A 13,306-nucleotide genomic window follows, 5' to 3' on the forward strand; every position below is an offset into this window, starting at 1 on the left:
TTAGGTTCAGACACAGCAAAATTCGTTCTGTTACTGTTCTGTTCTCAGGCTCAGATTCTCAACCGACAGGTGGAGGGTGATGTGGCAAATGGAGAGGAGACTCCAGTTTTGCCTTCTGCCTTTGGGAAGTGCTCACAGGCCGGGGTGGGGGTGGGGTATAGGAGCTGGCATCCCCTCCCATCCTCCCCTGAGGCGAGTTCTGAAAGGCTCATTCACTGGCTCAGTTCTTGATCTAGCTAGGCTCCCAGGTTCCTTCTAAACCTAACTCTTGGGTCTTCCCACAGCACAGACATATCTTGAGTTTTAGGAAATCAGAGATCTTCACGTGTTTAAGAGCACAACTCAGGCATCTGCTTTCCAAGAAAAATACCATCAGATTGACTTTACCTTCAACAGCAGCTGATATTTCATCAGTCTCTGGCTTGGTTCTCTAAGATACCTAAAAAGTGTGACACTATGATCCAATTGGCGCTGGCAAACCTTTGAAAGTCAAACAGAGAGGATAAGAAACAAAATCAACAATCCCCACTTATACCCCACTCCCAGAACCAAAGTGACAGTATTTTGAGCTGAAGATACAAATATAGCCAGACCCTGGTCCCTCAGCCCCTGGAATCCTAGCTACTAGGGAGGCTGAGATCTGGAGAATCAAGGTTTGAAGCCAGTCTGGACAGTAAAGTATGTGAGACTCATCTACAAATAACCACCAAAAAGCTGAAAGTGGAGGTGTGGCTCAAGTGGTAGAGAGCCAGCCTTGAGCTGAGGGACAATGCTCACTCAGATCCTGAGTTCAAGCCCCAGTACTGACACAAAATAAACAACCAAATAAACAAATAAGGAGGCAGTCGACATCCAAATAAGGGGCAGAGTCACATCTATTCATATTATTTGGACTCTGGAGAAGTTCAATGGCTTGTGATATCATTTCAAAAGTGACAAAATGAGACATTAGTGTATATATACACACCAGGGTTGAAACTCAGGGTCTTGTACTCTCTTAGCTTGTTCAGCTGGTGTTTGAGCATTTGAGCATGGCTCTAGACTCATGAGTGCTGGTTATGGAAACTTATGGACTATTATGTGCAGGTTAGCTTTAAACTGTGATCCTCTGGATCTTAGCCTCCTTAGTAGCTAGGGTCAGATGCAAGTGATAAGCACCCCAATATTTAAAAACCCATCCTTAAGAAGGATACTTTTTTGTTTTGTTTTGTTGTTTGTCTTTTTACTACACTTGAAGCTGCTTTTCACAGGCCTGGTCCATGGATACCAAGGACAGTATCAAAATTTCCAATATATAGGGCACTTGAAACAGCCATTAATCCCAGTACCAAATTCCTCTCCTAGTTCAGATTTGGGATTTCTTTAAAAACCCATTGCATGTTGAATCAAAATCCCTTTGTACAACCACTTAATGATAGTAAAAAAAAAAAAAAAAAAAAAAGAAAGAAAGAAAATAAAAATGCAATGCCCGTAGACATGTAGCTGGGAGAAAGTCCTGTGGGAGCGTTGGTGAGCTCCACATTACCCCAAAGTAGGCGCAGTCCTGACACTCTTGCCAGATTGCCCGCGCTCGGGGAAGGTTCTGATGGTACTTAAAATACATCTGGAGATCTTCTTTCTGGGTGGGAAAAAATTAGAACAAAGGAGTCAGAGAGGCTTTTACAGTGAGTGCATAGGATAATGATCATTCATTCATACACAAGCCTGTGTATTTCAGTGTGTGAATAGGTGGAGTGTTCTGTAAGTTACCATGTGTGAAATGAGTGTTGATAGGGTAGGGGCAGAGGCTATAAATAAATCTAAGACAACTCACAGACACAAAGGCTGGGTAGCATTTATAAGAACTGCCATAAGTAAACAAGTAAATTCACAAGCACAGATTGATGATTTTGTGTGTTTGTGTGTGTGTGTGCTAGTATGGAGGCTTGAACTCAGAGCCTCACACTCTCACTTGGCTTTTTCACTCAAGGCTGGTATGGTATTCTATCACTTGAACCGCAGCTCAATTTTTGGCGTTTTTGCTAGTTAATTGGAGGTAAGAGTCTCACGGACTCTTTTATTCAGGCTGGCTTCAAACTACAATCCTCAGATCTCAGCCTACTGAGTATCTAGGATTACAGGTGTGATCCATGAGCCCCCAGCTACTACAGATATATTTGATCTTTGTTTTTCTTTCCCTGCTCTTTGTGCAGCAACTCCTCCCCTCCAAACCAAAAACCAAACAACAACAACAACACAATTCTACAATGAGCTGTAATACTGACAGAAAGTCTACTGGCAGCTAACAGTTCCACCCTCTCCCTCCATAGCCTCTCCTTTCGATGCCAACCCCACAAATAAACCCAAGAATCAACCTAAAACTGGAAACCCCTTGAAAGGAAGATGTGGAAGTTGGAAAACAAAACACAGCTATACGCAGGCATTGGTGGCTCACGCCTGTAATCCTAGCTACTCAGGAGGCTGAGATCTGAGGATCGAAGTTCAAAGCCAGTCCAGGCAGGAAAGTCAGTGAGACTGTTAACAGAAAACTGGAAGTGGAGCTGTGGCTTAAATGGTAGTCTTGAGCACAAAAGCTCAGGGACAGTCCACAGGCCCTGAGTTCAAGCCCTACCACTGACAAGGAAGGAAGGAAGTGATGGAAGGAAGGAAGGAAGGAAAGAAGGAAGGAAGGGAGAAAGGAAGAAAGGGAGGAAGGGAGGGAGGGAGGGAGGGAGAAGGGGCAGAAGGGGCAGCCAAGCCTCTGCTGTCCATACCACTCCTTGTGGAAGCAGATCCACAGAGCTCATGTGGTTTACATGGAAAGCCCATGTGGCCACCCCTTGCAAATGCTAGTGTCTCTCTCCCCTAGGTCTACCTAGTCTTGATTTCCTTTGGGTCAACATAGGTAATTTTTCCCCCTCATAGCTTCAATTATGTTTAATCTATCTTTCAACACACTGCTGGTACTGAAAGTACTCAGTGGCAGAGTGCTTGCCTAGCATGTACCAGGCCTAGCCCTGTAAGGTATATTAAGTAGGTAGGTTTCATTAGGTACCTGTTGAAGAGAACACCACGTGCTATTCAGGCAGGAAAAGAAGTTTATTTATCAAACTGCTGCCCCATCTGTGCAGGGTGGAGAAGTATGGCCCCAAAAAGGAAGGGGCGACCTATCGCTGGGACTTATCTAAACCAGGGGCAAGAAGAGGTGTGGCCAGGTGGGGGAAAGGTGTGGCCACACTGGATCCCCATGTGACCTCAGGGTATGGGACCCTGCTATGGTCAGATGGGAGGCATGTGACCAGAGGTGGGTCAGGATGTGACCTAGCTGGAGGAGGTGACTGCTTCCAGGTGTGCCAGTTGCCTAGGTAACGAATACTGGATGGAAAGTTAGCCAAGAGTTAGGGGGGTGTCTGCACAGGGTCTGCATGGCCGAGGCAAATCTTTTATCCCCCAGCACCAAACAAACAAAAAATACCAAAAACGCACTGATGCCAGCCAGCACTTGTGGCTCACACTTGTAATCCTAGCTACTCCAGACGCTGAGATCTGAGGATCTCAGTTCACAGTCAGCCTAGACAGGAAAGTCTGTGAGATTCTTTTATCTCGAATTAACCACTAAACAGCCAAAAGTGGAGCTGTGGCTCAAGTGAAAGAATGCCAACCTTGAGCAAAAAAGACAGTGGGAATAAGAGGCTCTAAGTTCAAGCTCTAGAATTGGCACACATAATAAAAATTAAATAAAAAATGCATTGCTGTGGCAAATGAAGTACTTCAATTCCTCTAGTTCTTCTCTCCTAATGGATTTGAAGTGGTCTTTTCAGTATAAGAGCTATTGCAATTTTGTCCTTAATTTGCTCCAGGAAAAATTCACATGCAACTACCCTCCCACCCCCCACCCCTGCTGTTACACCCTAGGGTAGAGAGATGGTTCTTGAAAAAGTTGTTCAAATTAGTTAATGAACTATAATGATTATTCTGAACTAACTGCAACATGTTCATTACTCATTCACTCAAGAATCACTGTAATAATGAAACCCATTAAAATTGTTATAAAAGAAAAAAAATAGCTACTCAGGAGGTTGAGAGCCTAGGATTGAGACTATTCTTTTTTTGTCGGTCATGGGGCTTGAACTCAGGGCCTGGTTGCTGTCGCTCAGCGATTCAGCTCAAGGCTAGTGCTCTATCATTTGAGCCACAGCACCACTTGCACCTTTTTCTGCTTTTGTGGAGCTAAGGAATCGAACCCAGGGCCTCATGCTTGCAAGGCAAGCACTCTACCACTGAGCCACCTTCCTAGCCCCCCATGAGACTATTATCTGCAATTAATGACCAAAAAAGCCTGAGTTCAACCCCAGGACTGGCAAAAACAACAACAAAAAAAGGAGAAGTGTGTAAGAAAGAACAATAGAGGAGGTGAATTCATTCCAAGTATATTGTATGTATTATCACAGTAAAAGCTCATTCTACAATGAATGTGCACTAATAATTTTTAAAAAAGAATTACCTATTGTTATCTCAGCTACTTGCGAGGCAGGAAGAACTTAAAGTAGACTGAGTAAAGGTAACAAAGATCCTATCTTAGAAAAAGATAGGCTAGCTAAGCACCAGTGGCTCATGCCTGTAAATCCTTCCTTCTCCGGAGGCTGAGATTTGAGGATTATGGTTCAAAGCTAGCCTGGGGAGTAAAGTCTATGGGAATCTTCAAGTAACCAGCAAAAAGCCAGAAGTGGAGCTGTGATTCAACTAGCTTTAAGCAACAAGCAAAGAAACAATGCTCAGGTCCTAAGTTCAAGCCTAAGAGTTGGCATAAAAGAGGGGAGAGAAAAATGGGGTACTGGGGACATGGCTCAAGTGGTAGAGTACTTCCTAGTATGAGGTCCTGGGTCCAATCCTACCTATTATATGCTTCTGATGTGTCATGTACTATGCTAAGTACATTTATTTAACTCAATGGCTCATACAATACAATAGCCTGACAGTAGCCTATTGTCTGTAGGGACTATTCCTGCTGTACTGGAGGCTAAGTTTACAAACTATTCTAAACATTAAGATTATCTCAGTTACCTTTGATCCTGTTGGTGAGAGCACTCAGATACCATGAAACACCCCAAGCCATGACCCCAATGAGAGTCCAAGGTTTCATTGCTTTCCTTACACCAACCAAATTATCAGAAATGGAAGGAGAGTTTGACACTTTGCCTCCATATAGGGTGTGCCACATTCTCACAAGCTGACCACCTTATCCTGACTTCTGGTAATTAGAAGGACCTTGACTGACCAATACTGAAACCTACCTTCTTAAAAATCCATTGTCTTTATTCTGCCCTTTGAACAACACAGAACACTGTAGGACTTCAAGTACAAAAATACAATAATTGATCTAAATTATTCGTGTGAGAGAGACAGTGTGTACACCCACATTTGATGCTTGAACTCAGGGCCCTGTACTCACTTGGCTTTTTTGCTCAGTACTGGCACTCTACCACATAAGCCACACTTTAACTTTGAGCTTTTTGGTAGTTAATTTGAGACAAGAATCCCATGGAGATATACAGGTTGGCTTTGTATCTTGATCCTCAGATCTTAGCCTCCTGAGTAGCTAGGATAGTAGTCATAAGCCACCAGTGCTTGGCTCTACAGTTTTCTTATATTGACTAATAGTCCAGAATTCCCACAAGAAAGTATGAGGATGAACCAGCCACAAATGAAAATGCCCTATGACCCTAATCTCTTTTATAGTATCTATGAGGCCATAAAAGTACTGCCAGTAACACAAGGAAACATAAGGTCTGATAGATTGAGGCTTAAGAGTGTTGGTGATAGGTAGATAGCCAAGGTTCAGTCTCTGACTTGGTCAATGATAAATGTATGGGCAATTTGCCAGTTCCCTAACCTTCTTTAACATCAATTTCATCCTGGCCTCTGTTAAATGGACTTATAACAAAAGTCAGCTCCTTGAATTGGGAAATCCTGGGCAGAAACTCCCAACAAATGCCCACTTATACTCAGAGTACTGAGTAGAGGGGATGCTGATCAAATGCTTCTGTAGATCCCTCTGTGTGCATTCTTGCATGGGTTCAGCATCGGTTTCCCATAATGCATTGGTGCCATTCAGCCCAGCTTTCTCCTCTGGGAGAAACTGAGATTCCAAGGGTTATTTCAGGTCATCTAGCTAGCAAGTGGCTCTGCTTAGAAGATAAGTTCCATTTTCTGAGTGCCACTAGGGTGCTCTCTCCATTGGACTTTGTGAGCTCTCAGAGTAAGTGAAAACCAGCAAACCTCTGACAAATACTGTCTGTATAGAGGGTGTTTTAACCTTCCTAGGTGAGACTGATGATCACATCTGAGGAACACACTTAGTCATTTTTGGGTCAAAATTCACTTCCCTGTATGCAAATATTATTGAGAAAAGCAAACTGCTCTGTAGTCAGCGGTGAGGGACCATGACCCAATAGCAGCCTTCCCAACTATGCCCAGCTCCCTCTAAGAAGTGATTAGATAATTGTGGTTTTTTTAGTTGGTTTATTTTAGCTCAGAGAATAACTTTGGACATGATAAGAGTTTATTACTCATATTTTAAATCTCTAACAATATAAATCATATGGGATGAGATAGGAGGTTTGTGTTTTAGATAGGTAATTTCCAAGGTTCTTCCCAACGTAAGAGTCATAAAGTGTTTAGTCAGCAATTCCACCATCATTCCCTCATGTTTCAACAATTCTTGATAGTATCCATTATTTCTTCCAACAATGAGTTGGCCTATTCTCATTCAAAAATTTAGTCTTTCCAATAACAATATAATCATAAACTACTGTGAGTGCTGAAGCTAGATTTCCCATCAGTAGGTTTATAAGTATCAAAGCACAGAATAGTATAAAACCCTAATAGTGATAATTCAAGGAAGAAATGGACCAGATGGACCAAATAGACCAAAACAGTGTGTACTGTGTCTTCAGCTCTGGCACTTGGAAGTCTGTTGAAGCAGAGGTTTCAGAGGCAGAAAGACATACAAAGCCAATGGAGACTCAGTTTCTTCATTAGGTCAAATACTCTGAAACCTGGGAGTTTTTGTTTGTTCACCTTCATTTTATCTTGACTTTATCTTTACTTTCTCCTATATACCATACACACCTTAGGTATTTAATTTTTTTTAAGTTGTAGCCAAGCACCAGTGATTCAAGCCTGTAATCCTTGCTATTTAAGAGGCTAAGATCTGGAGGACTGCAGTTAGAAGCCAGCCTGGGCAGAAAAGTTTGTGATGATCCATCTGAAAAAGCCAGGCTGGAGGCATGGCTCAACTGGTAGAGTGCCAACCAAACAAGGAAACCAACCAAGTGAGAAGTTCTGAGTTCAAATCCTAGTACCAGAAAAATAATTGTTGTTTTTCTCTTGCCTTGGGTTCACCAAAAGAAAAACAAGAGGGTAAATGAGAATTAGGCCTCGGTGGGAGAGAGAAAAGTGGGAAGGATTGAGAAACTGGAGGATAGGATGTGTGTGGTAGCACACACCAGTAATCCAGCTCCATGGGAGGCAAAGAAGGAAGATGGAGATTTGAAGACAGCTCCAGTGTTGTACTCCCGCAACCCCCTTCCCCTAAAAGATATGTTTGCAAGGCCCTATGAAGCTCAGTACATCAGGCTACATCTATAATCTCAGCCACTCAAAAGATAGATGTAAAAGAATCACAACCCAGCCCTGGGCAAAAGCATAAGACTTTATCTGTAAAAAGCAAAAAAGGAATGAAGGTATGGCTCAAGTTGGTAGAGAGGTCTGAAGTTCAAATTCAAGTACTGTAAGAAAGACAAGAAAGAAAGACAGACAGACAGGAAGAAAGGAAGGAAGGAAAGAAGGAAGGAAGGAAGGAAGGAAGGAAGGAAGGAAGGAAGGAAGGAAGGAAGGAAGGAAGGAAGGAAGGAAGGGAAAGAGAGAAAAAAGAGAAAGAGAAAAGAAAGAAGGAAAGAAAGAGAAAAGAAGGAAAAAAGGGAGGGAAGAAGGAAGGGAGGAAGGGAGGGAGGGAGGGAAGACACCAGGGTGATTGACATGGTTTTCATAAAAAAACAAGAAGGTTTATGGTAGAGGATGTTACTTCAACGTGCTTCATTGTGCCAGCCTCTGCTGTCCCTGTAAACAAGTGGAGAACAGGGCAGGCCAAGGGGAAAGAGGTCAGGATGCTAGGCAGGGGAGATATTTTGTTATAGGACAGGAAGTTCATAATTTGGATGCTACGCATAAGAAAGGGTACAGATTTTTAAAAAACACACCAAACTTATAGTTTTCCTCTATATTGTAAAAAATAAAATGAAAGAAAATGTACTTCTTGTCTTGAGGACATGATTGCAACTTCAGTGTGAGATATGGTTTTTGCCCTCAATTACAATCTAATGGTTTAGGAGGGGATCCTTTACTCTGGGCACCAAGCCATGAGCGCTGCAGGAAGCCATGTTGGCGGTGGTTCTTCCCCTATCAGTGTGAGCACAAACTGGATTCAGTCTCCCATTGGATCAAATGAAGTCAAGTTGAGAAGCTAGCCCAGCTGCATCCCTGTATTGTATTCAAATGGCAGATAGATTGACTTTTTTTTTTTTTTTAGCAAATTTCGTGTGCACAGAACAATATTTTCAATGATACTTAGCCATATTCTCCAGAATTTATTCACCTTAAAACTGAAAGTTTGGCTGGATGCCTGTGGCTCACATCTATAACCCTAGTTATGCAGGAGGCTGAGATCTAGGGACTAAGATTTGAAGCCAGCCTGGGCAGAAAAGTCTGTCAGACTCTTATGTCCAATCAACCACTGAATAGCTAGAGGTCAAGTATAGCTCAAGTGATAGAGTGCCAACTTTGAGCAAAAAAATGCCAACTGACAGTGTGAAGTCCTGAGTTCAAGTCCCCAATACTGGCACAAAACAAACAAACTGAAAGTTTGTACCCTGTGACCAGTCTCTTCTCACACCCTTTCTTAGTCTCTAACAACAATCAGCCTTTTATTCTCTGCTTCACACGTGTGCACACACTCATGTAACCAAGTGAAGCAGTCACTTACTACACACACACACACACACACACACACACACACACACACACACACACAGAGACAGGGATATATATAATCAAATTATCATATTGTATAGCTTGTGCAATATCAATGAGGCAGGTGGGAACAAGGAAAGCAGATATGTTTTCTGACCTTTGGTGTTTCTATGTGTCCTGGCCATTTACAAAGAAAAACAGAGGCTTGAATACATAGTTATGCTGGTTACTTGGAAACACAGACTTACTCTTTTGAGAAAACAACAGGCTAGCATTTCAGGGTTTTCAGCACACTTTTCCAATTCTTTTAAGAAAATCCTAAGGAAAGAAAAGCATAATAATATTTTGGTTTTTACACAGATGTGGTTCATCTGTGTTAAGTTAAATCAGATAAAGTTTAAGGTAAGTCAGATAAAGACTTAAGAAGTGCCTAGAGAAAATGCTGTTTTTCAGACTTTATTGCTCTTGGCTAATCTGCCTATTTGGGAATCCGGTGTCTTCCTAGGCACTGCTACGGTGAGCAGGAAACAGCCCACAGCTCTTTGGGTCTTCCTGCAAGCTAGCACAGACAAGTGGGTCCACCTAGGTCCACCCATCCCCGATAGCCATGGCTGCTACTGCTGTTTTTATTCATACCACTGAGAGTTTATGACACACCAGGCATAAGCTAAATGTTTCATGAACATCTCATTTAATCCTCCACCAACCGCTGAAAGATAAGGTCTCATAAGTATAAAACCCCAGGCTTAAAGAAATTGAATTACTTCTCTGGGGAAAGTGAGAGAAATGGAATTTTAGTTTTGTGTCTGATCAGAGGATGAGGAATGGAAGTTAGAAAACAACTGCAGTCCATTCCTTTCTTCCCCCGTCTATTCTAGAACTCAATATCTCAGCAGTCCTGGGTTAAAGGGACAACTTGTCCAACCACTTATTTGGACACCCAGCGTCACCCAATGATAATAAGTATGTGAACCTACATCTCAGTCTCATTTGCATTTCCAACACTGAGCCCAGTGAGTGCATGGAAGAGGAGGTGTTCAATAAATACTGAGGCATGAATAAACAAACAAGTGAAGAAATACACAAACCAATTCGACAGTGATGTGTGACTCCTAGTGCATGTTCAATGGTGACTTTTCCCCTCTGTCCTCCTCTCATCCCCTTTCCACCCCAACCTAAGTCACCAACTCTTAAAATGTTTGCTTAAGCCTGAACATAGCTAAACACTTGAATGCCCAAATTCTACCAGGCTGATTTCATTCTGTTCTTGCCGTTTACTTCCTGATGACATTCATTATATACCTGTTATGAAATTCATAAAGTTCTTTAATGTTCCCAAAGAGAATGTCCTTATTATTCTGAAGAACATCTGGAATGAGATGCTTTAGCCAAATAAAATCCATGGGAGTGATGTAACCCTGTAGAAGTGGAAACAAGGTAAGTTGTGTAGGTGATATACAGCAGTGAACTCAGTTAATTATTCAAGAACCAAAAACTGTAACTTCAACTAATTGGGTGATACAGCACATGCTTACTAAAGCCAATTCTACTAAATGTTTCCTCTTAATGTCAGTTTTGTCTCGTGTTTATTTCCAGAATGAAATGATGGCAATGCTAATAAAATAGTATTTGAATGGGAAGAACAAATATATGGTTAATTTTTTTTTTTTGTCGGTTATGGGGTTTGCACTCTGGGCCTGGGCATTGTCTCTGAGCTCTTCAGCTCAAGGTGAGCACTTTACCATTTGAGCCACAGCACCACTTCTAGTTTTCTGGTGGTTATTTGGAGATAAGAGTCTAATGGACTTTCCTGCCTGGGCTAGCTTTGAACCATGATCCTCAGATCTCAGCCTCCTGAGTAGCTATGATTAAGGCGCGAGCTACTTGGGCCCAGCTTATGTTTAAATTTTTATGTTATACCAGTCAAATATGAAAGAAAAGGGGAAATAGACTAACATTTAATGACCTGATGCAATCACTATCAGGTTTTATTGTATTTTTTCATAACTTTTTCTTTCATTTTTTTGGTATTAGAGCTTAACTTCAGTGACTCATACTCTTACTTGGCTTTGTCTGCTTAAGGCTTGGAGCTCTACCACTTCAGTCATACTTCTACTTCTGGCTTTTTGCTGATTAACTGGAAATAAGAGTCTCACAGACTTCTGTCAGGGCTGACTTTGAACTGGGATCCTCAGATCTCAGTTTCCTGAGTAGCAAGGATGATAGGCATGAGTCACCAACACCTAGCTATAAATATTTAAGAGCTGAATTAATAAGATAATTTTGCTTTTCAATGTACAATTTAGGCTCAGCTCCAAAAGATCAATATATATTATCTTTAGTTTACTCTTTCATCACGACTGTTTTCTCAATATTGCTGCATCCAAAATAGTAATTTCTTACAGTTGAATAATGTTTATTCATGCTGATATCATATTTTGATAATCATTCCCTTCCTATTACACTATAATAAGTAATTTTATAATAAGTAATATTATATGCTATAATAAGTAATTTTATATGCATCATTCTTTCCCTTTAAGATTATTCTCTTTGGAAAAGAGGGAAGGTATATATTTTCATTCTTAAGAAAAAATGCTTCTTAAAAATGAGTAAGTTAGATGGTGAGGTGAATGATGAAGATATGCACATAAGTGAACATTTTGAATGGAAACTTCCTTGTACAATTATTTGAAGAAGATAAAATAAAAAGAGAAAAATGTGAATCTCTCCTTATTAAGCATCAAAACTATCTATGGTAATATCTTTAGTTGTCAAGCAAATATGAAATTAGTTCAACATTGCTGGAACTAAGCCAAAAAACTCTGGAGCCTTTTGATTACATGGATCAAGAGCCATAAGAAAGTATTTATTTCTACTAGAGAGACACTCCTGATATGATAAGACTTGTAACATGGGTGGAAATTCCTGAGACAGATGGCAACTATTTACTTGTTTAACCATCCCCCCAAGCCCACATTCTACTCACATCAATTATGCTCTTAATTTCTTTTATATATATTTCTTCTGTCTCAATCAGTTCACGTACAATTTGTCTGAGTCACAGCAGCAAAGAGGATGAGAATTTGAAAAAGAAAGACAGAAGGATTTTGTTTAGCAAAATCATCAGTACTGTTCCCCTTGGCCTAGTTAAGTTCCAGTAAATTCATTCATCTCACAAAAACACATTCTAGTCACACTGTTATCTAGAAACCATAGGTTGAATGCTTCCAAAATTTGTCAGTATATTCTGTCCTCTGGATGGGCCATATTGAATAGAGGTAAGAGGGTAGATACTGCAATCAGAAATACCATATATGGTTCCCTGGTCAAGTAAGGTGGTTATGGTTTGGGTATGAAGTGCCCTCCATAAGTTCATATGCTGGATGGGCCAAGTGGGAGCACTACTGTAGGAGGTAGAGTTACTGGGAAGATGCTTTTGAAGGTGATATCTGATCCCAGTCCCTCTCTCTCTATGTCCTGTCCACTATGAGGTGAACAGCCTTCTTCTCTACACATTCCTGCTGCCATCAGGTTCTGCCTCATCATGGGCCAAGAATCAACAGAGCCAAGGACTGAACTGAAATCTCTGAAACCATGAGCCAAAACAAATCCTTCTTCCTTTGCAGTTAATTTTGCCAGGTATCTGATCAAAGCAATGAGAAAAGTAACTTAAGACTGAACACCACATTGTAATATAGTGTCCCGATTTCCATTCTAATCTTTTCTCCTTCATTGCCCACACCATATTGGGCCTGCCATGATCACAGCCAGTCCTGGGCTTGAATTCAGGGGCTGGGAGCTGTCCCTGAGCTTTTATGCTCAAGGCTCTACTACTTAAGTCACAACTTCACTTTTGGCTTTTTGTGGTTAATTGGAGATAAGAGACTTTCCTGCTGGGCTACCTTCAAACTTTGATCCTTAGATCTTAGCAAGGATTATAGGCATAAGCCACCGGCCTACTGGTGCCCAAGGGTAACAAGTTTGACAAGAAATGTACTTATTACCTTACCTATACAACTGTAACTCCTCTATACATCACCTTGACAATAAAAAATGCAAAAAATGAATGACAAGAAAGATAATGTAATTCTTTTTATTATCTTCAACTAATTGTACAAAGAGATTTTTATTTAACATGTCCACTTATGTGCACAATGCATTCTTGATTCACTCATGGGCTGGAGGGCATCTGGATTACTTCTATAATTTGGCTATGGTGAATAGTGTTGCAATAAACATGGGTATCCAGATACTTTTATTGTATCCTGACTTGCAATCTTTCAGATAAACGTCC

At 41.1% G+C, this 13,306-nt stretch overlaps 1 protein-coding gene across 1 annotated transcript in view; it reads right to left on the reverse strand.

Annotated features, from left to right (window-relative positions):
• Window positions 1–13,306, reverse strand: part of Mcf2l2 (MCF.2 cell line derived transforming sequence-like 2) — a 214,640-nt gene that overhangs the window by 40,347 nt on the left and 160,987 nt on the right. Inside the window, exons 16-20 of the mRNA XM_070029674.1 lie at window positions 11,999–12,065; window positions 10,312–10,427; window positions 9,258–9,327; window positions 1,526–1,618; window positions 388–480 (exon numbers count right to left, since the gene is read on the reverse strand). Coding sequence (XP_069885775.1) covers window positions 388–480; window positions 1,526–1,618; window positions 9,258–9,327; window positions 10,312–10,427; window positions 11,999–12,065 — 439 coding nt within the window. The remainder of the gene's footprint in view (window positions 1–387; window positions 481–1,525; window positions 1,619–9,257; window positions 9,328–10,311; window positions 10,428–11,998; window positions 12,066–13,306) is intronic.

This window comes from Dipodomys merriami, unplaced genomic scaffold (genome assembly GCF_024711535.1).
Source record: "Dipodomys merriami isolate MVZ:Mamm:240054 unplaced genomic scaffold, mDipMer1.0.p SCAF_2, whole genome shotgun sequence".
In the NCBI taxonomy this organism is placed as follows: Eukaryota; Metazoa; Chordata; class Mammalia; order Rodentia; family Heteromyidae; genus Dipodomys; species Dipodomys merriami.